A 26,868-nucleotide genomic window follows, 5' to 3' on the forward strand; every position below is an offset into this window, starting at 1 on the left:
GTTCAGACTCACATTAAGCTTGCTGATTTTTTTTTTTTTAATTTTGTTTTTCTTTTCCTTCCATAAATCCCAGCACTGCACTGAAGTGATGGAATGTTGAGTTATGACCCTTAAGACTCCTGTCAGCAAACTGAATATGTAATTTATTTTGGGAATACTTGAGCTCTGAAAAGGCTGAGTTGTATTTATCCTGATATGGTTTCAATGAATTTACAATCTAATAAAAGCAAAGAGTCATATTCTTTTTTTTTTTTTTTTTTGGTGTGGGCATTTGAGATACTCTTACATCCACTACAGCAATACTTTTGAAACATAGGAGGGCTTTGTTGATTATTTTCATTTGCTAAATAATCTCGGACTCAGTTGCTGAAGCTTATAGCTCTACGTCTTTCACAGAGGGGTCAGATTCTACTGAAAACGTCGATCTTGTGGTGACAGAAAAAGGTCTTACAGCAAGTCCTGAAGTTTCAGAGAGTTCTGCGCCCAATCTGCTCAATGGGCAAGTGCTGTTATGAACTCAGATGTTCTTATTTGGGTTTGAAACTCATGTTCTGGAAATCAGCCTGCAACGAGCACTGGTTTAAGAACAAAACAAAACTTTCTGGAAGTTACTTCTAAGGTGATGGACGTGTTCTGTGAATTCAAAATAGAACAAAGCTTGTTTAGTTGTGTTGACTGGGTCTGAAATATCACGAGCCCTATGCCTTCCGCATAATTCTGGCAGATGGACTGTCTGTCCCAGCCAAATCTACATTGTGCCAAAGAAAGAAAACATGTCAGAGGGCATTCTTTCAACTTTGTCAATATTTCAATTTTCAGAAAACCTACAGATGAAAATTTAAATGTGTTTTCATTTGCTCAAGAGTAGTTTATTGTCAAAGGGAACAGAGAGAAAGGTATGTCCTTGTGAATAAACCTTTGATGAAGTTTCAGGTTTGAGGTCCACGCTCTACAATACTTGGAATCCAGGAATAGGAAGAGAATGAGAGTATGAAGTATATCAGCAGACAAACCAAAGATTGCACCTGGAAGAGCAGAAGGTTTTTAGTTGTGAGTTCTGTCAATGCAGTTTATGCAGTTGCTGCTGTCAGGACTGTGTTACTTGTGTGTAATTACAGGAATTTGTGGCTGAATTAATGCATGAAGAATTTTGATGATATCTGGATTTGGAAAAGAGTACTCTTTTAGACAGCTTAGAAACAATAATTAAAGACAATGCAGCATCAGAAATGGAACAGACTGTATGCCTGTACTTGTTCTTCTTTCCCAGAGCTGCAGAACCAGCAGAGAATGGTTGGGAGTGCACAACAATCTTTGCTGGAAGAGTGGTGGTGGAAAAGATATGTGCTATGTGGCCCAACAGAGCTCCAGCAAAGAGTGCTACGGACAAGACTTCAGCCAGACTGCCTCTGTCAAAACTCTTTCCCAACCATTCAGCAACTATGTGCTTTTCTGCCAAGGTGCACAAAGTACTTCATTATAAATACATGCCTTATCTATTGGCAAAGCAATTGGAAACGTAGGTGGAGTTATGGCACTGTGTCCCACAAGTCAGAAGGGTCCAAACCCCCAGAAGAGGTGAGGCTGAAGTTATGTGGATGCCCTTTCTTATTCCTTCTACTTGGAAACCAACCTCCTCAGCCTCTCTTGGCCCTTCTCCCTTTGGGACACACCTCCAGCTACGACTGTCCCGTAATATAATCTTCCTTTCTGGTTAATTGCCTCATGCTACATAACAGCGTTTTATCAAAACGTGTTTCTAATTAAGCTGTTCTGGATATGATCCCACCTTAGAGAAAAAGTGCAACTGACTGGAGTGGGAGGAGGATCAATGTTTCTCGTGTTCTTCTCAGTTAAGAATGTACCAAGATCTTGTGAAGCAGAACCAAAGAAACTGATTTGTCTCTGACAGTCTGCCTCTCCTGAGTCTCCAAGAGGCTGTTCAGCTCTTTAAGAGCACCTTACAAAATATTGTTCTTGGAGACAAAAGAAGGCACAAACATGATTAGCCGCAGATGAGCAATTTCTTCTAAAAAGGCAGGAAATTACAATCAAGATTTGGAAATATATATTTTTTGCTGCATTGCACCAGCAGCTCCTTCTCACTGCCCTTAGGAAGGATTACGTGTGGTGTTGCTTTCACAGTTGTGTTTCAAAGATGCCAACTGAACACACCATAACCAATCCAAGCAACACATACTATGGCTCTGTCGAGGGAGTCGTGTTCTTTAGCAGCATTTTCCTCTCAAGCACTGGTGCAACGTGATGGAAAATCAGCAGAGAATGGCTGGGCGTGCACAGGACTGACTGCTGGAGGAATGGTTGTGTAGGGACTGCATGCTGCCTTCAGGTCAGTATTTTCCTTTGGGGAGATGTCCATGACTAGTGGTTTGAATCAAGAGAAGTAAAATCAGAAAGAAAATTGAAAAATACATTTTTTTTTTTTTTAAGTTTGTTTTATCCTAAAACCTACAGTCCTTATTAAATCTTGTTGCACTTGTCTCATTCTCAGGCTCTTGCACGTTTAGCCTGGCTCTGTCTGTTAAATTAATGAAGGCCAGGTCTGTGCCTGCAATTGTCTGTAGTGCTGCACTGTTCGGGAAAAGTTTTGCTCCACATCATTTTTCTCTTTCCAAGGCAACTCTTAGAAATGGTTCAAGTAACACCACAGGCCAGAGACTGTTCCCAGGATGGGATATGGATGGGGTCCCACTTTCTTTCATGGAAGAAAGATTTTAGCCTTGCAGACATGAGATGAATCACACCGCTTGCCTTCAGGGCTATGGAGCAGGTCCTGGCCTGTTTATTACACTTGTGTTGTTGTGTCTTTGAGCAATAAGAGAAGGGGCTTAATACTTATCAACAGGAAAAAAAAAATCAAAAGGGAAAAATAAAAGAAATACTGTTATTTTCCAGATGGTACAAGGAGATTAAAGACATGTTTACTTAGTGCAATGGAGCGTTATGCAGACATCCCCAAGCTAGTGCGGGTCTGTTTTGGTACATGTTTACCACAATAATGGAGAGAATAACTTTGTTGGCCTGCCAAACTTCAGAATTTGGCTCAAACCCCACAAAATCCAATGACTACTGAGAAAAAAAGTCATTAAGGGCAGCAAAAAGATTGGACAGCAGATATAAGTGGGGAGGGATTCACTGTAGTCATTGTATTAAATCTGGAGTGTGGCAATACTAAGTTTGGTTCCAAAGTTTGCTTTGAGATGTTAGAGAACATCTCCTTTCAGGCCTTCCTAAGATTACAGGTTTATGCTCATTATGTGCCTGTCCTCTTGCAGGAGGACATCACCATCCCAGGTATGTTGGACATCCCTGTCCAATGACTGGACATGTTGTATCCCAGCCTTCCAGGAGGCATAGAGAAAGTTTGCCTTTGTCTTCATATGCTCTGGAAGCAAATCTCTTTGTCTACAGGACCAGATAGCAGGGTTCACATATTTTAGATCATACTGATTAGTTAGAAACTTGGACGATGAATTGGAAAATAACAGGAACACCTGAGCTCATCAAAGAAATCCTCTCTTCTTTTTGTTCTCTTATTACAGGTCTCTTAAGAGTAGCATGGAACTTCTCATTCTTTAATGGTAACTTAGCAAAGTTCATAGCCATACATTGATAGCCATCAATTCATACATTGATCCTAGTCATCTTCATGTTGATACTATTACCATACAAGTGGAGAACTGTGGCACAGAAAAGCTGTGGTGACTTGGTTGAAGTCACAGAGGAAGCCTAGACTGAGCAAAGGGAAAAGCTGAACTCCAGCACTGTAAATTCTGCATCAGCTTTTCTCTAAAGGCTTTATGACCTGGTCCTGTGGTAGCATTGAATATGAACAGATTTTCTTTGGTTTTGCCCCTTTGCCACATGACCAAAGGTACGTCTTCCTAAAAAAATGTATGACTTGTTCCATGCTGCAGTTGCCCACCCAGTGGAATAATTGTAACTAAATTTATCAGCCTTTTAAGTTGCTTTTAAATTGCTTTTAGCTTGCGATGTTTCCTTATCTTGGACAAGAGAAAGGAAAAAGGAAGGAGGCTATTTCTACCATCTCTTTCCTCCTTCAAGAAAACCCCCTCCCCCTTCCCCTCTCCTTGCCCTCCAAAGCTTTTGTTAATTTAAAATTAGCCCTTTTGAGATGGTCTTGGGAAAATCAGGCAAGCAAGTCCCAGTGGAGAGGGCTGCTGCAGTAAACACGGGGCAGAAGCTCGGTGAGTCACCTGGCCAGCGTTCCTCCTCTGCGTGAGGGACAGCAGCGTAGGAAGCCCATAAAGAAACATGCCACCACCACTGGGGAATCCTTCGACGAAATCATTTCCCATCTTATCTGGGCCTCCTACCAGCTATTCACTGCAAGCGTCAGTCCAAAGAAGTAATCAGAGGGCACTAGATGCCTGGCTCTGATCTCACTGCCATTGTTTGGCCAAAGGAAGGATTCAGAACAAGGCTCAGGGCCAAAAAGTAAGTCCTGAAATGCCATTTTTTTTGTTTTCTTTTTGTTTTCTTTTTGTTTTCTTTTTAATATATATATATATACAGGTCATCTTGTCCCCTCCTCCCCCTTTCTTTTTTTATTAAATAAATTTCCCTTACAGCTAATTCTTAGTGACACCCACTGGCAAAAGCTCAACTGTAATAAATTGGTGGTAGCTCTGGTTTGCTTGTAGAGTGGTCACTCACTTGCAATACATAGAATGGCTTGGGTTGGAAAAGACCTTAGAGATCATCAAGTTCCCACCCCTGCAGTGGGCTGGCTGCCCCCACCAGCTCAGGTTGCCCAGGGCCCAGCAGACAGGCAGTTCTTTGTCAGCTTTCTGATGGAGCACAGAAAGCACGTAGGATGTTTTATCCAAACCACCTGCAGTGCTTTTTTTTTTTTCACAATAGCTGTGTGAAGCAGGAAGAAAGAAATATACAGACAAGAACCTTCTTGGCATCTTTGCTATCTGTTTTGTTGGTGCGCAGTGGAACACCTGGATGGAGGGTTTGTTTTGCAGGAGGAGGAGGATGACAAATGAGAACAGCCTGCTGCAGGGGTTCTGTGAGGTGGGAGGTTTGTATAAGCTTCTGACTTGTTCTCCTTGGGGACAGAGGGAGAGGAGAATGCCCCCATGAACAGGGAGGTCAGATATGTCTGCCAGGTGGTGTTATGTGGCAGCTTGGAAGGTAAACATTTCTCCTATTCTCTTTTTTCATAGAATGGTTTGAGCTGGAAGGGACCCTTAAAGGCTGTGTGGTCCCACTCTCTGCAGTGCACAGGGACACCCACAGCTCCATCAGTGCTCAGAGCCCATCCCCTGACCGTGGGTGTCTGCAGGGATGGGGCACCACCACCTCTTTTGGCAGCCTGTGCAGTGCCTCACCACCCTCATTGCTAACATTTTTTTCCATATATCCAGTCTAAATCTCCCCCTCTTTCCCTCTCTCTGTGGATCAAGCATCAGATTTTAGAAATCCCAAACCTCACCTTTCTAATGCTACAGTCATGTTTTTCTTTAGTTCTTACCATGAAATTCCAATTGTCAGAACACCAGAATCGTAGAATCACTGAATAGTTGGGTTGGAAGGGACCTCAAAGATCATCCAGTTCCAACCCCTGCCATGGCTGTATGGGAACAAACAGCTTCCTCACATTCATAAAGCCCTCTTTGCAACAGATAATTTGAAACTGAACTTGAAAGCAGTGTTGTGATCTGTAAATGTGGCACATGTGGGGTCATGGCAGTCATTTGCACAAAGCACACCTGGAGCTTGTTTCAGGCTGTGGAGGAAATAGATGCATGTTTTTTTGCCTCCTCACAAAGAGAAAGCTTTTCTTGAGCTAAGGTTGGATATTTGCTCCATGTTCAGTTTTTTCATGGTCTGGGCACAGATACCACAAAGGAAAAAATATATAAAATCAATGATGTTGGATATAAATGAGATCAGTGGCACAGGACATGCACATCGTTTATCATTGTTTTCTTTCATCTTACTGTTTCATAGGCTTCTTTTATATTTTCATTTTTAAAACACCCATCATTGAATCCTAGAATCATTAAGTTTGGAAAAGGCCTCTAAGATCATCAGGTTTATTTGCAGAAACAAAAACAATTAGAAAAAAAAAAAAGAACACTCCCAGAGCAATAAAACAAAAAGAGCAGATGGCACCTGACAAAATTGTACTGATACTTCTTTTTTCAAATCATTTTACCAAAATGAGTAAGTAATGGTCTTTAGAACTGGAGCAGATACGTACGCAGCCAGGATGGCATTTTCTGCTATTTAAAAATATTACTTGATTTTTAGAGAGTAACACGAACAACTTAGAAAAGCAATCAAATCTGAGGAAGTGTTATAAATTAATAAAAGCATGCCTGAAATTAGAGAACACTGAAGAAGGAAAAGGAAGTGAATCATGGCCATGAAGTAACGAAATAGGTGAATGAACACAGAAACCCAAAGGATTCTGAAGCCTGGACCTCACAGCCATGAGGATGTCGTAATGTTTCACTCCTGCTTGGCTTCAGAGACCTTTATATTCTTCTGTACTTACCTGAATAACAAAGGATTTGGATGTGGGCAGAGTAAAGGAGTGTGGGATTCAGCAGAGTGTGTCTCAATGACACCATCTTTGCTTTGTTGTAGGGGAAAGTCAAGCCCAGAATACATCCTCCCCCAGCTGGTTTCACATTTTGCTTAGGGTGCAGTTTCCATATTTTTTTTCATTTCAGAATGCCAATACAGACCAGCAGATAATATTTTTTCCTTGAAGGCTGTAGGAAGCTGTGTTTTGGACCCTGCGTTTGGTAATTTAATGTGATGATTGTTCTGGTTTTGAGATTTTGAGCAAAGAATAGGCAGACTGCTGTTGTCATCTAGATAAGAAAGACTAAATTATGACCCATGATTGGATTCCCCATGGCATCACTAAATCTTACTAACAGTCCTTGGGCATTTTTACGGTTGTTTTGAACCACTGGTCTCTGGCCCTAGCACAACTGCTGTTTAGTGTTCTCACTGTAAGCACTTTCCTCAGGTTATCCTCTTGCTTTTGGGAAAGAGAATGGTCATGCTTGGGTCTTGGCAGCCATGTCGGTAGATGTGTTGAGCTCTCAGACATCTTTCTTGCTCCTGCCCCACTGGTTTGTATTCCTTGGAAGATCTTTCAGGCTGCAGGAGCACTGGATGTGTGACAGTTCAATGAACTATGAGCCACCCACTTAGATTGCCTTGAGTACGCAGTGAAATGTATTCAGGAACACATCTTTAACAATTTCATTGCAGTGTTTTTCTAAGGAGAGCAGAGTTTAACCAGCCTTTAGAGGATAATACCTTATCCAGCAACGTCCAGCAACAGCTTGGTTCTGAAGTTAAGTAAACACAGGTGCATGCTGGAAGCTAGTTGCAATGGTACATGATCTTGGGATCATACCAAAAACATGGAGGCAAAAGGAACTCAGTACTTCAGAGAGACCCAAGATACACCATCTTCATGCATGTGTCTAACGTTATCAATAATGTGCTGTGAACGTGGTGCTAAAGTGAACCAACAGGTGCCACTTTCATTTTCTATGTTTTGGGATTGCTCAGGACACTTTTCCATATGTATGAAAGAGGGGGAAAAAAAAGACCAGCACAATCCTAGAAACATCATGACAACTGTTGGGAAAAAATCAGATGGGACATGAAATGCAACCCTTGAGATAAAAACAATAGTGATTCAATAGTGATTTCTTTATTTTTCGAGAATTATTATGGATGCTCAACCAAACAGAAGAAACCTCAGCAGCGGCTTTTGGAATGAAATAATGAATTCTGTTAATGAAGCATGTTTGACCTTTTCCTGTCTTTTTTTCTGTTTTGTGCTCGGGGATCATTTTTAAATACTTTAAATTGTTTCCTTGACTGAAGACAAGATTAATTAAGTTTTCCTTGGCTACAACTGGGCATGCCCAGAATCTGCGGGATGAATATTAGCTAAAAGTGTCTATGGGAGGTATGTAGGCTAGCAGTGCATGCAACTGACAAAGCACGTGGTGGATGCCTCTATATTGTACTAATGACTTGAAAAATACTAAGCAGAAGGGGAATCATCTTCTGTTGATGCTTTTAAACTTTTCTCTGCAAACTCATTTCTGAAAAAATGATATAAAATGATATTACCATATGAATTCCAGAATGGAAGAGTAGCAAGTTGCTGGAACTTGATGATCCTTGGGGTCCCTTCCAACCCAAGCCATTCTATGATTCTATGATTCTAATTTGCAAGGATATGTGGATTTCAAAGTTAAAAAAAACAATCCTCTTTTAACCATGTGGCTTCCAGGCTTGCCTAACACAAAACAGAATATTTAAGCTGGTAAGTCCTCTGGTGAGTTTAATAACATCTGGTTGAGATAAACCAAAGGTTTCTTAACTGAGTTTCAAAAGCAGCGTTTACATCTCAGCCTTCCTGTCTTACTCTGTACGTTACAATATGAAATGTTCCTGTTTCATCTGAGGAATAAGGGAAGGAATGTTCAGGGATGTCTCAGGCATGGAAGCCCCTCAATTTCATCAAACACTTAAGACATTGATCTCAAACTGGAGCCACATGAAGAGTTTTACCGTATGTTTATCAAAGGATTTCTCCCTACGACCACGCATATGAGGAGGTGGATAAGGAAGATCTCTGAAGCTTTTTGAACTTGCCCAGGGTGCTCATTTCTCAGTCCTTGGAAAACCCAGTGCGTGGTGAGAGTATCAGCCTGGCTTGCAGAGTAGGAACAGTTTGTTCTGAGCTGTTCAACAAGCTGCTCCCTGTTTGCTTCTGGTTATCAGCACACCGGCTTTGGTTTTCCTACACTCAAAATCAATCATTTTGCAGACCAGCAGGCTGGCTTCAGTGGTTTGCTGTGGTTGGTTTTTTTGTTGGTTTTTTTTTTTTTTTGTTTCAGAGGGTGGATTTATTTTGGAGGCCAAGGGAAGAGTTGCCAAGCAGCTGCCAGAGCTGATGGATAGAAGGCAATTGCAGGAACGTCCAGAAATGTTCCATTGTTCTTTAGTTGTTTAAACAAATGCATACAGGATGAACTCCAGGTTGCATTGGGTGTGGTTGTTGGCCAAAAGGGGGGAGTTTGTGAATGTTTATGCCTTTTTTTTTTTTTTTAAAGTAATTGGGTTTTATTTCCTGTGTTTCTGTATTACTGATGGTTGGAAAATACTATGATTCCTCTACTTTTCTGTTGTTGATGAAATGAATGATTCCAATTCAGAAATTATTTTGAGAAAGGGTTTGCATCAAATTCACACTACTCTGCATAAATTGCTTCCTTCTCTGATAGTGATGGAGTAAATCAGCAAAGCAAAGGCTGCTGCTGCCACCAGACAGGAACTGCACCTGTAGTGATGTCTTCCATATTTGGAGATAAAACAAACTGACAAAGAAGGATGTAACTTAAACACTTCTTATAGATATTAGCATTTTCCAGTCACAGCCTATGGGATGAATAGGTTTCATACCAGACTGCTTTCTGGAACAAATGCCCTTTCCAGTTGGAATGCTGAATAGGAGACAAAGTGGAAGGAAATGGGGTAAACATGGATTTTTTTCCCCCATATCTCATAGAGATTTTTTTCCTCTGTTGGGCCTTGGGAATTAGTTATTTCATTAATATTCATTTACAGAAAGAAGAAAAGTAATGACAACAAAGGGTCACCAGAATACCAGGTATCTAAACCTTTACACAGCCTTTACACAGACTAATGGAATGCTATCAGTAGTAGCATTAGCACTGGCAGATTAAAGGATGTCTGGTTTATATAGTATTGCGTACCATGTAGTACCATGGTACCATAGTACCATGTAGAACAATTTCAGCTAGCTTGAGAGTTTTCTAAATAGGACAGTATTGTCCTATGCAAGGTAACTAATTCCCTGTTATCTTAAATGGTATTTGCAGGCTTTCTGATGTGGTTCTGGTGTTACTGAGGAATGCAATGACTCCACATTCTGCAATATCGAATATTATTTGTCACTGTGACCTTTTGAGAGGTGCTTCCCCCACTCCTCTCCTCCCTCTGGGTTAATATGTAGAAAGAGATTAAAAAAATCAGAGGAAGTAACAGTGATTATGAAAAATGATGTTCTTTGAAATACCATGTTAGAGAGATTGTAGAGAGATAGAGAGTTAGAGACAGGAATCCCTTCTCAGCTTCTGATTTTGTGATTCTGACCCTGCTTGCTGTCTTGCACTGTCTTGTTCTGAATATATTTGGGTTACATTAAGTGGGTGCAAAAGTACAGTATGAATAAAGTAGAATCAAGCCTGGCCATAGGAAAAATGCTTCTTTGATTGTCTTGCTTTTCTGCCCTCACTTTCACAGAATATGTACATCTTTTTGTATACTGCACAATACAGGGGAAGAGAATTACTGCTTCCAGAGTTCTGGGTTGGAAATTTTTGTCTTCTATCAGTATTGGAACATACTGCCAATGTTTCAAATGTTCCTTAGAGTTATGTCACCTGGAATATAATTTTCTTGATGGAAAAGCTTTTTTTCCAGCTCTTTGGCTAAGAACCTCAAAATCTCTGGGATCTCAGGAAAGATGCTTGTAGCAGAGACACAGTGGGAAGAGAGAAATTCATATCACTGAACTTTGAGCACCTAAGTTTGACCAATCTAGGCTAGATGACCAAGTTACCAATCAAGACTCCACGTCAGCGGAGAGGGCTGAGTGTTGGGAGCCAGCCCCTGGAGGAGATTCTGTCTTCACAGATGGTCTAGGAGGAAAATCACCCAGCCAAAGTACCCTTTTTCTATCACAGTTGCTCCTTAGGGCCTGTGGTTCAGAGATTTCCAGCCTGGCACAGCCAAATCCTGAGGACCAGATATGCGCAGATGAGAACTTCCCAGAGAGGACAGTTCATCTTGCTGTGGCATTCAGTTGGACCCATTCTCACTACATGAAGCACCTCATGGAGCCCAGGAGGTGGGGGAGTCGCCATCCTTGGAGGTTTTTGAAAAAAGAGTAGATGTGGCACTGAGGGATGTGGGTTAGTGGGCACAATGGTGATGGTTCAACAGTTGGACTAGGTGATATTGGTTGTCTTTTCCAGCCTTAGAGATTCCATGATTCTATGATTCTGTGATTCTCTGATCAGGGACTTGTTGCTCAGAAATGTACTTGGGGCAGTTTTTGTCCCACAGTGCAGGAATAGAGGGAATCAGGAAGGCCTGATGAAAGATCTTTCACACGAGCCAAGGATATTGCTTCTTACAGAAACTGAGCAAATAAATGTCATGCCTCTGTGAATCCATGGAGTAAATCCATGTGGTTGACATATAGGGGCTAGTTATAAATGTTGTGGTACTGTGACAAGATCTTTTTCTATTCTGAAACCAGATTATTTGGTTGTACAGAGTGAAGAAAGTTTTAGTAAGCAAAAACTTTATATTCTCTGGCTTTGTGTAGTTCATTTGGGCCAGTGCTGATGTCCAAAGAGCCCTGATACTTCCCCTTTCCTACAACCTCTGGCAAAAATGTTATGTCTCTCAAATAACTTGTCTGTCTTTAGCTATCCAGTAGGAGTGGCTTCCTTTGAGATTTATCCCCCTCCACATCTGCATCAATGACCATTGCAGTCCCATCTGGTCCAACTTCTGGTGAAGCCAGCAGGATCCATTCTGTCTGTGGTCTTCAGCGGTCAGATTTGATTAGCCTCTGAAGGATAAAAGGCAAACATGACTAAAAACACTGAGCTCCCACACCATTAGCAACACACTGTGAGCATCAGGAAAGCATTTATTTCACATTAAGGATAAAACTGTCAGAGAGGCCAGAGTCATTAAATCTGACAGGATGATAACAGCTAGAAATGATTTGGAGAAGCTTGTCAGGGAAATCCCAAGACTGAAATATGAATTATGTGAAAACTGTGCCTAGCTTGTGATAAATTAATGCTCAGAAATACACCATATGCGCAGTTTCCTCAGACTAATAAGTCCTGAAGCAATTCCATACAAAAATACAACTCTTCTACCAGGACATCTTTTTTGTCCAATGTCCATCCCAGTCTTGGAATGTTTTGAAAATGCACAGAAAAGTCCTGGAACAACATCAGAAGTGATTCATAAGCAAAACCCATATGCAATGGGTAGACGAGCTTGTTTGTTGAGCAAACTTGCTGCACTTGGCTAGCTGGATGCAAACCAGAACCTGGAGATTGGTGGGTCAACAGAGATGCACTGGAAAGAAGGCTTGGAAAAATGTTATTCCTCTACCTCATCAGTTGTGACTGTTTTCATTCTTTTTTTTTTTTTTTTTTTTTTTTTGCCTTGAATTTTCCTCATTAACGAATGATGTCTTTGTTAATGACAGGCATAGCTCTTTATGGCAGATCAGTATGGAAAGCACAGCTAAATGTTACGCAGTATTAATCACTTCCAGTCTTGGATCTGCCGTGTATGCTGGTAACAAGTCATTTAGCCTGACCTGATCTGGAAAACTGCATGGACTGATAGAGCAACTCCCCAAACATTTTCTCACTGTTGATTGATTACAAAGTAATGGAAAGTATTGTCAAAATCCGTGTAGCTTGTTTAGACCCCAGAGACCTACATAGAATCAGAAGCTGTGGAGACAGAAAAGGACTATTAAATGGTCCAGTTCCTTGCCAGCAGGGGATTTCTCTCTAGTGTGCACTTCAGTCATAAGGTTTTGAGAAAGCCTATGTACAGTATTTCAGAAAATAACACACTTAACACTTCCTCAGGGGAGCTATTATACAATAGGTTCTCTTGTGGGTAAAGTTTCCCCTCCACCTCAATGATTTATCATAGATTTTCTCTTCCCAAGTCTATATATAACTCCATACACACACATATATACATTTTCCTAATTCTGTTGCTGTTTTTTTTTCTTTTTTCCTTTTTTTCTCTTAAGTTGGTACTTATTTGTTTATTTTTTCCACTGCAAATCTACATTTCAGTGGCAGTATTAATGGAAAATGCCCAGAAATAGAAATGAAATACTGTATTCCACTTTCTAAAGTTAAGTAATAGAAAACTCTCAGCAAACTACAAATAACTTCTAGAAAATTATGGCAGTAGCAGCAAAGGGGGTCTAAAACAACCTGAATGCTAATGGCACAAATTATACTACATTTGTACAACACAGATAGCAATTGGCTTCATATTCCTCACAGATTTAAATTCAGTATAAATGTTTTAAAATGTGTGATGGCTGGGAAGCTTTAATCAATATGGTTTCCTGTGTGGTGACTTGCATGAAATGCCAAAGGGCTTAAGATATAATGAAACTTGAATTTAAGTAAAAAACACCTTAGTTCTTAGAGCAGTGGCATAAATGACGGCTGGTTTGTACTGGACATGTGTGTGTATATTTTCCTTCTCTCATGTTTTCTCTTAATAGGCAGATATTTTGATATCTTGTAAAATTGATTGATGTTCACTAGGAGGATTTTTCTACTCAACTGCCTGTTTTAATAAGTGTTTTAAGAATTTGCCATCTCTGAGTTCTCCTCCCATCTTTTAAATGTAGCTGAAACTAGCTCTGGACTGTTTTGATAAACAAAAACACACGCAAAGAAAAATTACACACACTCTAATACATCAGTGAAACCATCCAAAGGACAAAGAGGAATCAGCTGGGCTTCAGAACTCTGTTTTATACACCTCATGGCACCACAGAGTGCACTGAGCTGGAAATGGAGCTGAACTGAAGAAGCAGTTCATAGAATCATAGAATCACAGAGTCACAGAATCAGTCAGTCTTAAAAAGACTTTTAAGATCATGCAGTCCAATCCCAACACACTACTCCCACTGACCATGTCCCCACATGCCACATCTACACAGTTCTTGAGCACCTCCAGGTGCACCTTCACTCCCTGGCCAGCCTATGCCAGTGCCCAATTTCTCTTTGGAGAAGAAATTGTTCCTAAAATCCAACTTGAACCTTCCCTGGCGCAACTTGAGGCCATTACCTCTCACCCTACCATTAGTTACCTGGGACAAGAATAATCCCGTATATCTTTTAATTAAGTTTGTCTCATAGCATTCATGAAGACCATGGTAGAAAATGTGAGAACAAAACAATTTGCTAGGATAAAAGCATTCAAGCTCATGCATATTCCAAAATCTTTTGTCCATTTGATGTTCTTCTCATACTTTGTCTGTTGAGGAGATGACATGGCCTTAAGGACTACTGCTTCTTATAGTGGTTTACTTAAGTGTCCCCTTTGTCCATGTATCTGCTGGTGTCCTTCACTCTTGCTCTGCTGAATGTCTAACTCCTCAGCTATACCTACCCTGTAAAAACAAAGAGGGACAGGAATCTGCTAACAGTAGTGAACACTGTAATTTGCCATCATGATCCCTAATTGTTTCTTAGCCAGAGATGAGCACCACTTACCTAGGAAGGGCCTGGATGTACTACGGGTGGGTAACAAAGACCAGGGATGCATTGCCAATGGGGGGAGCGGATACAGCTACCTCGAGAGCAGAAAGGCAATTAAGGGTTTAGTTGGGTGGCTTAAGAATTTGGCCATATCTTGCCTGTAGAATGGTCTCTAAACTCTTCTATTCACTAGTGTGCGTGTTGCCAATAAAGACTTGAAGGGCATTGTGATCTAGATGAATTCATGGCCTAAGCCCATACTTGCAGCTTAAAGAGGGGTATCTTGAGAAATATTTGTAAAAGTGTGAATGATTCAGATAAGTTCCCAGTTTTTTTTAAACACACCGTTATGTGATATGAAACCCCAAAGACCTGCATTGCCCAGAGACTGGATGAACAAATGACTCCAAATTCATTATCATCCTGGTTCATTAATTTCCCCAGCTTGCTGGAGCCATTTCTCCAAAAGCTACAGCAATAACCTGCTGTGGAAAGACCAACGTTCAGTTCATTACTCTGCCATATTCTTTCCACCAGACCCTTACCTTTCATCATTAGTTCTCTTGTTTCCATGCTGGTGCAGATGTTTCAGATGCTTTTCCTAACTCTGAGGTTTACAAAGATTGAAGCTCACCATCTTCTTTTCCCATCCATTTTCTTGTCCCTGTTCAGAGCAGATACATACAGAACTTTCTTTTTTTTTTTGTCATCAGCATTGTAGCCTTGCTCAGATTAGTCTCCCCCATACCCACAACTGCATTCTTGTGTTTGTTTTTGCTTCCCTGGCTCTTTGGACTGATGTTTTTGCTCAGAAAATCTGGAGTCTCCGGCCAACGTGTGCTCCTCTAGAGGGAAGCAAAATTTTCTCATCTTTATTTGTAGCATGTTTTTGGACACAGGAAATACCCCACTCCCTTCTTCTCGATCTGATTCATCAGCGGTTTCAAAAAGAAATAACAGCAGATGATTTGAAAGGAATGATGGCAATTTCTGCCTTGTGTGCCTGAGAAATCTTGCAGTACCTTTCTCTTATTTTTAATGAAAAGTCTGGAGGTTTCTGTGTAGGGAGAGATTGGCAGGTTGTTTTTGTTGTTAAGATGAGATAGCAGTGTGTGGGTGGGAGAAGGTTTTATTTGATTCAGTGTTGGAAGATGGGGGGAATGAATCCAGACTTCAGTATCCTCCCGCTCAGCTCAGTGGAAAACACTGGTTCCAAATGAACTGCTCTGAAAAGTCTCTGAGAGCACAGAGATACATAACACTCTTGGTTAGTAACCAAGGACAATGCCCAGAGCATGTCTAAAAGCACTGTCATTAATGCCAGGGAGAGAAAAGGTCTACAGAAAGCTGTAGCTGCAAAATTTCAAGAGCCTATCATTCCCATCATTCAGTTATCTAAACCACACCTAAATGGGGACATTTCAACCAGGGAACATGAATGAGCTATCACCTTCCCCTTAACCCTGCTCAATGTGACCACACTGTTTAAGTACCAAACCCAGGAGCTGGCTGGATCCAACTGTGCTTCTGCATCCCTCTCTTGTTGCTATCAGACATATGAAAGTTAACTGAATTTTCATCTCAGCAAAGACTAAGAGGTGAGACCTGATACAGACAGCCCGATTTTCATACTTAAGGGACAGAAAAGGCAATGGTGGTTATTTGGTCGAATTAGCTAAAACAAAGAAACAAAAAGGAAGAAACATCAGCAAAAGCAATATACCTTTAGTCAGCCAGCAAAGAGGAAGTGGTCTGGACCCAATGACCTCCTGTTATAACTGTGAGCATAGAAAGAAAAAAGTAAGAAGGTGCTTCCCATTCAGTGTATTAACCAAGGGCAGATTTCTTCCTATAAGGAGTAATCCAAACAGCATTGTTGTCAGGATAACATGATACCAAAAGGGTGCTCTGTATGGGAGCAATCAAGACCTGAGAAACTGGTTGGGCTAGTGCAGTTCAATGCCAAAATACTTGATAACCATAGGGCTTCTAAAAATTACAGAAATGACTAGAATGGATATCTCAGTAAACAGAATGAATTTCAGTAGAAATAGAATTTAATCTGAGTCAGAGTTCACCTTTGTAGCTTTTACAGTCTTGCACATGTAAGAGCTTCCTCTGTGGATGGGTTCTGCTTCTAAGTCAGCTTGGCTTCAGAGCAGAGGTCTTAAGAACTTAGCTAACAGTAATGACTGTGAATGGCTTCAGATGTTCTTGGAAATTACTTTGAAGGAAGATGAAGGACATAAAGAATTGTTTAAAGTAAAATCTGGCATAGGAACAGTTGGGATTCGCTGTTAAGAAGTATATATTCTTTGAAGTTCCCATGCATAGTTTGACTGAAATTTGGGAACATTATCCTAATGGGAGAAACAGAGGAAGGAGAAAAAGAGCTAACTACTTGTATTACAGAATTTTATGTGTTTACTGAAGCAAGAATATCATATGGATAGTTGTGAACTAGATTTGCTAATGGAAGAGGTCATGCAGCTCACTTCATTTCCAAGAAACAGATGCCAACAAAACCAAATGTCCTCTTTGCACATGGGCTAAGATATTGCAAACGCTGTTCAAATCTAAGCACATGGAAGCACATGAAATGAAAAATGTATCTCCCCATTTTTTCTTAATATTTGTGCTCCAGGGTTGATATGACTTAGGAGATTAGGGACAGGATATGGAAGATTTCAGAAGTCAGCCTTATGAGATCAGGCCCTAGTTCTCAGCATATGAAGAGGCTGTTTTATGTTCAATAAAATTATGTAGATACCTCAGTCAGTTTTTGGGGTGAATACATAATAAAGGTCCTCCATGGTCCAATTTATTGCATTCAACAGGATCAGAATCCTTTTTCTTCAGTCAGCTCATGAATTTGAAATTAAGGAATCAGAACTGGAAGCAAGTTATAATTCATCTCACTGGAAAACCACACTTGTGATCCCTGTGCTGATCCTTTCTTTTATAGGTTGCCAGCCAGTGTCAAGGATGGTAGCTTTTAAGTTCAGTTTAATACAGCTGTAGCTCTGAAAGTCTTTGTTCGGTGTGCCTGGGGGATTTCAGCTTGCATTACACTGGCATTTGAGGTGAGAAAATACTCTTAAGATTTATTCCTATTTCCTGTATTGCACAAACCCTCTGCTGCCATCCTGGGAATTTTTCTACTCCTTGCTAATAACTTTTCTGCTTTTGCTGTTTATTAGTATGTGACATGCTATATTAATCCAATCTTTAAGAAAAGCCAGAAGTAAAGCAATTTTGTCTGCCCTTTACAGTGTGGAGAGAGACTTGTTTTTTTGTTTGTTTGTTTGTTTTGTCTTTTTTTTAGAATACTAAATAAAAAAGATGAAGAACTTCGAAATATCCTCTCACGCCAATCCCATTCTGTTTTCACCCAGCTTCCTCTAATGCTGCTCAATGGCTGCCATAGCTGAACAAACCTCAATGGTGAATCAGCCACCTGATATTATTACCTGATATTTTTGTTAAATGAAAGTAAATGAAAAAAATGCAGAAGCCCTGTGGCCAGGTCAACTAAAAGGAATGGAAAAACACAGCAGTCTTTCTGGAAAGATGAGAAATTGTTATGGTATCTCGTAGCATATCTTCTTCACTAGAGCAGTTAAGAGCAAGCCTTTGGGGCAAGAACCATACCTACCTTGCAATGGCTTATGAAAGAGAAAATTAAAAGTATACTTTCTACTACCACTTAGGGCCATGCTCAGTTGAACACTTGTTATTATTGATGCACAGTGCAATCTGAATAACATGTTTTCCAGATGCACTGAATGAAAATAACAAGCTATTATATATCATGCTTTTCTTCTCTTGTTGACATTTAGTGTATTAAAAGCCAATCTGAATGATTATTAACATGTGTCACTGCATGCCATCTGTCCCTTGGCACTGATAACACAAGGAAGGCTTATTATCTGCAGTATCTATCTTCATTTCCCCTCCCCTCTTCTTTTTGTTTTTAATATTTGTTTAAGGAATTCTCCTTATAAGAACAATTTTCAAGCTTTAATTCTCTAACATCTCATCTGGGTGGGAGCTAGGAATATGCCTTTTCTTGGCCTTCACAGAATCCCAGTGGTTTCTGAAACCAATTGTATTATCTTCTAAATCAAAAGAACTAATCAGTCCATGACTACTGGAAGTCTTCCAAATACCAGTTAAAGCCCAGCCTGAAATATGTTATTTTTTTCCACTTTGAAACCTTCAAAACAGTGCAAGAAATCTGCTTTCACTCTGTATCCTCAACAAGGCCATGTATCACTGATGAATTTCTGCTTCTTATTTTCTAGGACTCCTTTTTGGTCTCTTTTCTCATATTCTGTTTCTATGCATTGTCATCACAGAAATTGCTATTGAGAATATTTTGCTATAACAACTTTTTATGGGCACATCTTAGGAAGTGAAGCAAAATCCAAGAATCTGGTTTTCAATCTCTGTTATTTGTCACGGAGATAATAAAAATGGGAAAAAATGTGATCTTTGAAAATGGAAGGTTTGGTCCCCAGCCCCCTTTTTCTTTTATGATCATGCACAAGAGAGTCAAGAGACGGTTCTGCTATGATAGATGACTTAAAGCAGAGGGTGGGCTTGCTGCATAGCGAGGAAGGACTTAGTATATATTGTATAGTCTATGTTATTTTCATCATGTGATATTGACGTGAAGAAAGCCGATCTGTTATTTAATATCTTTGAGTGTAGTCTTTGCTGTAGACCATGGCCTGTACTCCATGACCCAAATACACAATTTGTTGTGTATGGCAGGATTGCACTGGCAGAGAGCATCTTTGAAGAGTAATTTAGGCTTTGATCAAGGGCCCAGGGCCAACTTGTTTACACCACAAGCAAGGTGAAGCACACAGGGGTTTGGAAAAGAACTGGGCCTTGTAGTAAGTAACTGCATAAAAACCCATTCATTATGTCTGTTTCTCAAAGAATTGTTTACAGGACCACAAACACATTACAAGAAGGGTAGCCTTAAAACTCTGGCTGCTTTCTTCAAAGCACAACAATGCTTTTTTTTTTTTTTTTTTTTTTTTTTGTCTGTTTGTTATTCTTTCACAGTACACCACCATAGATAGCTTAATTGTTTTCTTCACCTGGATCACTTCCATTTATTGTGCTGGGAAAATCTATGCTGGCAATTTGTAACACCTAGAGGTCTCAACCTGCTATTCCTACATTCTGCATTTTTCCCATTTCAACAGAGTTATTCCTGATTTACAACTGGGTAAACAGGGTTAAAATCAGACCCATGGCTTTTAGCTTCACATTTTCAGATGCTAAAGGAAAACGCAGCTGGAAACTCTAAGTTCACCAAGTTTATATCTAGCCGATTATTTTATTCTAATTTTAACCTGTGGTAAGAAAAGGCAAAGTAGACTGGATATTTTAAGTTCCCTCTGTTTTTGTTCTTATGAATAACTGGCATATTACTTTGCCAAATGGCACTGTAAATCCACGATGGAAAACGTTATGCAGAACCTCTCATTTCTTTTCAGAGCAGATACAGCTCCGTACAGAAGAGAACATTTGAAAACTGATGCAACTCAAAACTCAGACACTTAGACTTATTATGTTTGACAAATAATAAATGATGCTAAATGGGCAGGAAATAGCAATATCATAATCCTAAAATACAGACAGACAATCCACAGAAAGGCAGGCTTTTTTTTCTTAAAACTCACATATGACATATTGTGCCTGGAACAACTGTTAGGAACTACATTAAATGTAAGATATTTTGTTGGATATAGACTGGAATGAATTTGGGGAAGCAGCAAAGACTAAGAAAGGACTAAGATCTAGAGTAAAAACTGTTCTATAAAGAACTTTAAACGGTGGTTGAAGGGCCTACGGGCAATATTAAAGTAATGAGTGGAGTTATGTGCAGCAGAGGAAAAGTGATTCTGCACTATTAATGCGGTGGAATCAGTAATCAGAAAGACGAAACAGAATGGAGGAAGAAGCTAATTTAAATGTAGTACAATGAAGAGCTTTATGGCAGTGATATCTGTCAGGTTCTCAAACAGTTTTCCATGAGCATTAAAAATAACTTCAAGTGTAGAGGTCGTAGTTCAGGCTGGTCAGAGAAAATACTAGTGTAAGCAAGCACACAATCAATGGAAGCATTTAGAATAAACTCACAACTGCCTGAAGTGAATGCATTTACTTTCTCAAAGTTTGGATTCAGGTATTCTTTCTGAGAAGTTTCTTGAATCAAGAAATAAACCGACCTTTTCAACACGACTCTCTTAGTTTTGTATGCAACTGGAACAGTCCATCATGTTTGCCTGTTGAACAAAACCTAAGATACACTGGCAACACTTGCCTTGGAAGATCTCCAAACCTTCTGCTTCCAACAATAAATGAATAAATGGTCCTGTGAAAGAATACGTGACAAACATATAACATTTTTCTTGCACACCTGTTTTTATTTTTTTCTAACTTTTATTTGCAGTTATGCCTTACCAGCAAAATAGAATATGATTCAAGCAGCATAATCTGAAGCAGGTTGTCTATGAGCTAGGTTCCACCTCCTGTATTAAGATACCTCCGTTTGGATGCTTACCTCTAGATGTCTACACGGAGCTGTCCCATCTCCCACTAGATTGGCCTAACTGATCAGAGAATAATTTATTTGATCAAATGTATGCATTTTCTATGGCATAGGCTTAAAAACACCTTAGGTTCCATTGGTTTTACTCAGCAATTCTGTTGCCTGCATATAAGGCCTTGTGCCATACAGACAACCTGCAGATTTATGGACAGGCAACTGGTGATCACGTGAGAGAAGGAACATCAAATGTCCATGAAATAAAAATATGCCATCTTGATGCCAATGCTAAGGTAGCTGAGTGTGTTAACTGAATGTAAGGAGCTTTTAGGCAACTGGTTTATATGTAGGTCTGAGCACTGAGATTTTTGGATTTTCTCAGATGAATGTCATCAGAAATGTCCATTAATTAAAATTAAAACTCATTAAGTTCCTAGCAACTGCAAATATTTTGATGTACACAATGCAATGATTCTTTTGGTTTGCTTCCAACTGGAGATATTCTATGATTCAACATACTGATTTTCTTCTTTTCAAAGAGTTTTTGAGATGCTCATTTTATGAACAGATCTTGTCATGATCACCGGAGGAGTCTTTCAAAGAGAGATTTTAAGGCTACCAGTATCAGAACAATCAATTAATACAGAGAGAGAATAAATTAAGGCATATTTCATTGAGAATTCCTCACTACTAGGTCTTTCCTAAAGCACCAGCTCAGGTAATATCTGTGAGGGCTTCTGGCAGTTACCAATACTTTGAAATGTGTGCCCATATACAAACTACTGTGAGGTACGTTGTTGGTGTTACTGTCACAGAGGTTTGAACTGTCTATTGTGGAGAAGAGTCTAACTGTGAAAATGACTTATTGGCTTCTCTTACAGAGCTACACTGGATGCCTGTCTCACAGCTCAGCACAAGCTTTTTTTTTTTTTTTTTTTTTTTTTTTTTGGATCATTTTGTGCTTTATGGGCTTCACAGTGAAGGTTGGTTTCAAAGAGAGAGGTGTGGGAGTCACTGTCCTTAGTGAGGTTCAAAAGCTGTGTGGGCATGGTGCTGGGCAGAGGTGGGAGTTGAACCAGATGACCTCAAGACTTGCTATCCAACCTCAGTCATTCAATGGTTCTATGGAGAGGCAAATGAAGAACAGCAAAAATGTCTGAAAGGAGTCAGATGAGGAATGTGGGGAGAAAGATGACTTCCAGTAGTCCTCAGTTAAAGAAAGTTGAAGAAAAATTCAGGTGTGCGCCAGCAAGGTAAGGTTGCATGGGTCAAGACTGAAAGGAGAAGATACAAGATGATGAAAGCCCAAATGAGACCTTCCCTTTTGTGGTTGGACAGAAGTCATCATTTCCACTAATATATTTACTGAGGTAAGGCTAAATGGCTAATGAGATGGAAATTTATGCACTCCCTATGAAAATTTGCAGCTTATCTTTAGCTCCTCAAAGGGATGTGAAGAGAGGAAGCCAAACTGAGCAGGCTGAGATTTCAGTGGACAGCTCTGTATGCCACCTGCACAGAAGTGGCAGCTGGAAAATGAGAATATCCAGAGTTGTAGAAAGGGAGACATTAGGTAAGTGCTGATGTGAGTCACTCTGACACACCATTAATTACATTTCCAACACTGGCACGAGACTCTGCCAGTCGTGTATGTTTGTTAAGGTGGAAAACGCTACCACAATCCTGCTTGTGTGTGTTTTCCCAAGGGAAAGAGGTGATTCCTTATTGCCAAGCTACGTTTCATTGCCTTCTACTAAGACAAATGGTATTGGACAAATGTTCACTGGGTGTGACGTAAAGCTTAGGACTCAACTTGCCTTTAGCTATCTGAAAACGAAGAAGAAGCTTCCTCTGTAGGAAGAGGCTGGTACTTCCAGGGAACAGCCTGTGTCTCCTCTTTTGGACACTGCTCTGGCACAGAGTGCACTGATTAACCACTTTGGTACTTGTCAGTAAAGTCTTACACCAGAGCATTCTAACTTCCCACATGCCACTATCTAGCCGCTTAAGCTAGGAAATTTACCATACCATTGGGTAGTTGAGATATCCACAGAAGGCTGGAAGATAAAACAGGGACAGTGCAAGAGGTTCAGGAGACCCATACATGATGTTGTACTTAGGGACATGGTTTAGCGGGGAATTACTGGTGGATGGTGGATGGTTGGGCTGGATGATCTTGGAGGTCTTTTCCAATCTTGGTGATGCTATGATTCTATGATTTCTGGCAGAGCTGCCAAAGGCTGGGCAAGAGACATCACAGTGCATGAAATGGTGCCACATACCTTGGAATGGCACCAAGTGCTGATCCAATACCAGTTCCCCAGTGTCCACTCACTGTGCTGACTAAATTCATTGGGCAGTATGAGTAAAATGTCGAGTTTTTTGCTGGTGTAAACCTACTGATCCACAAGCATTTTATGCCTCCATGTCCACTGAAGAATCCAAGACAATGTCAGAAATCTGTTGGTTTTCTCCCTTCCACATCTGTAATCTGGGCATACAAATGTTCTTGGGTGCTCCGTCTGCTGTTGATGAAAACATACGTGCAGAAACTACACTGGAGAAACTGTTCAAGAACATGTTATTCAAGGGGAATCATTTCTTATGTGATACTGCCAAAGATATCGAGATTTTAGGTAATTGGTCGTGTATACATTCTATGGAAAATTAGAACCAAAATGTACACACCGCTGTTCAGGCAAAAATTCCCATATGTGTAAAAGATGTTTTTCATTTAGGATTTGGCATTGTATGTTTTTCTCCTCTTCTTTCATAGATTTTATGACACTGCGAGCATCTATTTTGGAAAAGTCAATGCAAATGAATCTTCAGAGAATCTGAAAGGAGTGCTAAACTGGTTGGCATATACTCAGTAGGTATCAAGCAGATTTATAAATGCCTCCAAAGCTTGGTAAGAAGGACAGATTATCTTTAATAAAAATGTACAATAACACCCAAATTGAGACAATTATCTTTTCCCCTGATAGGAAAATGGAGGACCCTATATCAAGATCATACAGCCAGCGGAAGAGACGATTTAGAAAGTGATTTTTCATCTTAACCAATGATGTAGCATCATCAATTTTCCCAGACAGCCTTCAGGTCCCCAGGGCTTCAGGATGGCACCTAAGAGATAATGTGACATAGGACTTGGTCCAACGCTGTCTAATTTTTAGGAACAACTCCATGGGAATACACTGTCTTTGTGAGGTCAGTTTGCTGTTGCCATAACAAAGGTAGATTAACAAATAATCAGTGGGATAGAATAGGGAGTGCTGAAATACTAGAAGTTATGTGGCATAAAATATTGCAGGTTTTACATGTAGAAGGAGAGAAATTTGTCTGACAAACGGCAAGTGTAGCATCAGTAGTTGTCCCAGCATAAACTGTTCCAAAAGAAAAGACCTGTGTGACTTTTATTTGTGCAGTAGATGCTGGGAGGAGACCTGGATTCCATAAACTACAGCAGTTGAAACATTTGTAAAATAATTTATCTATCACTGGAGACCACCTTTCAGGGAAACCATCCAAATGTTGGAGATAGTTCAAAGGAGAGATGCAAATACAAGACACAGCAGGAAAATAAATCTCTCAGTATGAAGCCTAAGAAGCTTAACTTTTTCAGATTGATGTATGGAAGGCTAAGGCATAATGCCATTTAATGAAAAAGGCTTCTGGTTCACCACCTGTAGCAGTCCCAATGGCTCCACCTGGAAATATCTTGCCCACCTCCAGGAGAATGGAGAAATCTTGTAGCAGGCTTCATATGTGGCTCCCTGGTAGATGAAAGGGATTGGACTAGATGATATCAGAGTTCTTTTCCAACCTTGGTAATTCTGTGATTCAACAACCTTAAGTATTTACATTCAACTACATTTTGAGATAGGCTGGGGTACTGGAACTTTCTATCCAAAACTTACATCTTTTTGCATGTTCAGGCTGTCCAGATGGCAGTCCCTTATTCCTTGAGATCTACTTTGCATTCCTTCTTTATGTGTCCACAAAGCATCCCTAACAAGTCTTTCTAATTACTCTTTAGGAGTGAAAGAGATAAAATGTGAACAAAATAATGCAAACTGTCAATACATTGGAAGACTTAGCATCTGCAATATTATGCACTCAACTGACATAAAATTGTGCAATTTGCATCATTACTGTGTGCTCCCAGGCCTGTTCCAGTCTTCTTATGCAGTGCAGGGGGAGAGGAAGGAAGACAGAATGTGATATTGTCTGTAAATATTATTTTAATTACTTTGACTCATAGTCTCTGTTGGTCCCAGTCCCTGTCATGGTGTGTCAGTCAGGGAGAAGGAAATGGCTGTTTTACACCACTGCAATTTATTGTCAAGTACATCCAGAATTATGAAGATGATTTAATGATCTTTACAAAGATAGAGAGCATTGGAGATCCAGTCTATGGTTGGTCTTTATAGCTAGATGGCACTAAGAGGGCTGCACTCTGCAAAGCCAGCTCAGTGTTCTTATAGGGCCTGAAATCAAGCTTTGAACATAGTTTGAAGCAACACAGGAACTTTTCCATGTGGGTGGAAAAGGTCTTAGTGGATACTTCATTTTAAGAGCAGCTATTTAGCAAGAACTGCTGAGCGTCAGCTAACATTCACATCTCAAATAATTTGTGCAACAATGCCCCTGGCCAAAACTCCACCTGTATGTGCAAGCAACAGTGTCCAGGTGTTTCTTTTTTGTTTATTTACATTTCATGGTTCCTTCTATCAGAAGGCCAAAACTTTTAATGCCTCCTAGAATCAGCTTTACTTCTCCGAAGGGACGTGGGATATGATTTAAACATTTTCTTCTTTTTCTTTTTTTTTTTTTTTCAATTGTGCATCTCAAACTACTTTTGTGGCAACTGAGCTTGTCTTCTTTTTTGGGCAAACTTTCAAAATCATAGAACCACAGAGTCATAGAATGATTGGGTTGGAAGGAATGTAAAGATCTTCTAGTCCCAAACCCCTGCTGTGGGCAGACTGCACAAGGATTTTTTTCTGCTAGGAAGAAAAATGGTGGTCCATATAAATATTCAGGCTTGTTTAGCTTGGAGAAGAGAAGGATGCGGGGAGACCTCATTGTGGCCTTCCGATATTTGAAGGGAGCGTATAAACAGGAGGCGGAACAGCTGTTTGTGAGGGTGGACAGTGATAGGACAAGGGGGAATGGTTTTAAACTGAGACAGGGGAGGTTTAGGTTGGATATGAGGAGGAAGTTTTTCACCCAGAGGGTGGTGATGCACTGGAACAGGTTGCCCAAGGAGGTTGTGGATGCCCCATCCCTGCAGGCATTCAAGGCCAGGCTGGATGTGGCTCTGGGCAGCCTGGTCTGGTGGCAGGCAACCCTGCACATAGCAGGGGGTTGGAACTGGATGAGCACTGTGGTCCTTTTCAACCCAGGCCATTCTATGATTCTGTGATTCAGGTTATATGTGTTTTGCAGTTACCACTGCATGAAAAAATTCATCTCTTTCTCCCCATCTATGTTAACTGTTTTAATTGTCTAAATTTTTTTGTGGGATCCCAAGTTGTAATGATGGTAAGACATTTGCCATGATCGTTATCATGTAGTGAGAGAGTTGAAGGTTACTCACAATATTTATTTCACTTTTAATTAATTGGCTCCAATGTTGTTAGCTTTGCTGGTGTCATCGTGTTCTCATTTAGAGATAATACAAGACATATCAAAGGATTACACTCCTGACATATGAAGTTGGCTTCAGATGAACAAGATTTTCAAACCTGGAAAGAAAGAGCGAATCTGTCTGTTAAAAATGAGGAAGAAAAAAAAAAAGAAAAGACAAAAGGCGACAGAGAAAGGGGGATGTGCTCAAAAAGGGAAATGGCTGTGTGCAGATTTCACCGACTGCTCTTCTTCCTGCCTATCCAGAAA

At 40.2% G+C, this 26,868-nt stretch overlaps 1 protein-coding gene across 3 annotated transcripts in view; it reads left to right on the top strand.

Annotated features, from left to right (window-relative positions):
• FAM188B (family with sequence similarity 188 member B) overlaps positions 1 to 26,868 on the top strand; it is a 108,128-nt gene extending 81,260 nt beyond the window's left edge. For 2 of the 3 annotated variants that reach the window (XM_040696510.2, XM_040696508.2), the window contains one exon: positions 397 to 1,235. In XM_040696510.2, the coding sequence (XP_040552444.1) occupies positions 397 to 415 (19 nt within the window). In that variant the 3' untranslated portion in view covers positions 416 to 1,235. Of the gene's footprint in view, positions 1 to 396; positions 1,236 to 1,270; positions 2,351 to 3,563; positions 22,541 to 23,743; positions 23,840 to 23,954 lie in introns of those variants that run through there. The other variant, XR_005857933.2, reaches the window with a different exon arrangement.

This window comes from Gallus gallus, chromosome 2 (genome assembly GCF_016699485.2).
Source record: "Gallus gallus isolate bGalGal1 chromosome 2, bGalGal1.mat.broiler.GRCg7b, whole genome shotgun sequence".
Classification (NCBI taxonomy): Eukaryota; Metazoa; Chordata; class Aves; order Galliformes; family Phasianidae; genus Gallus; species Gallus gallus.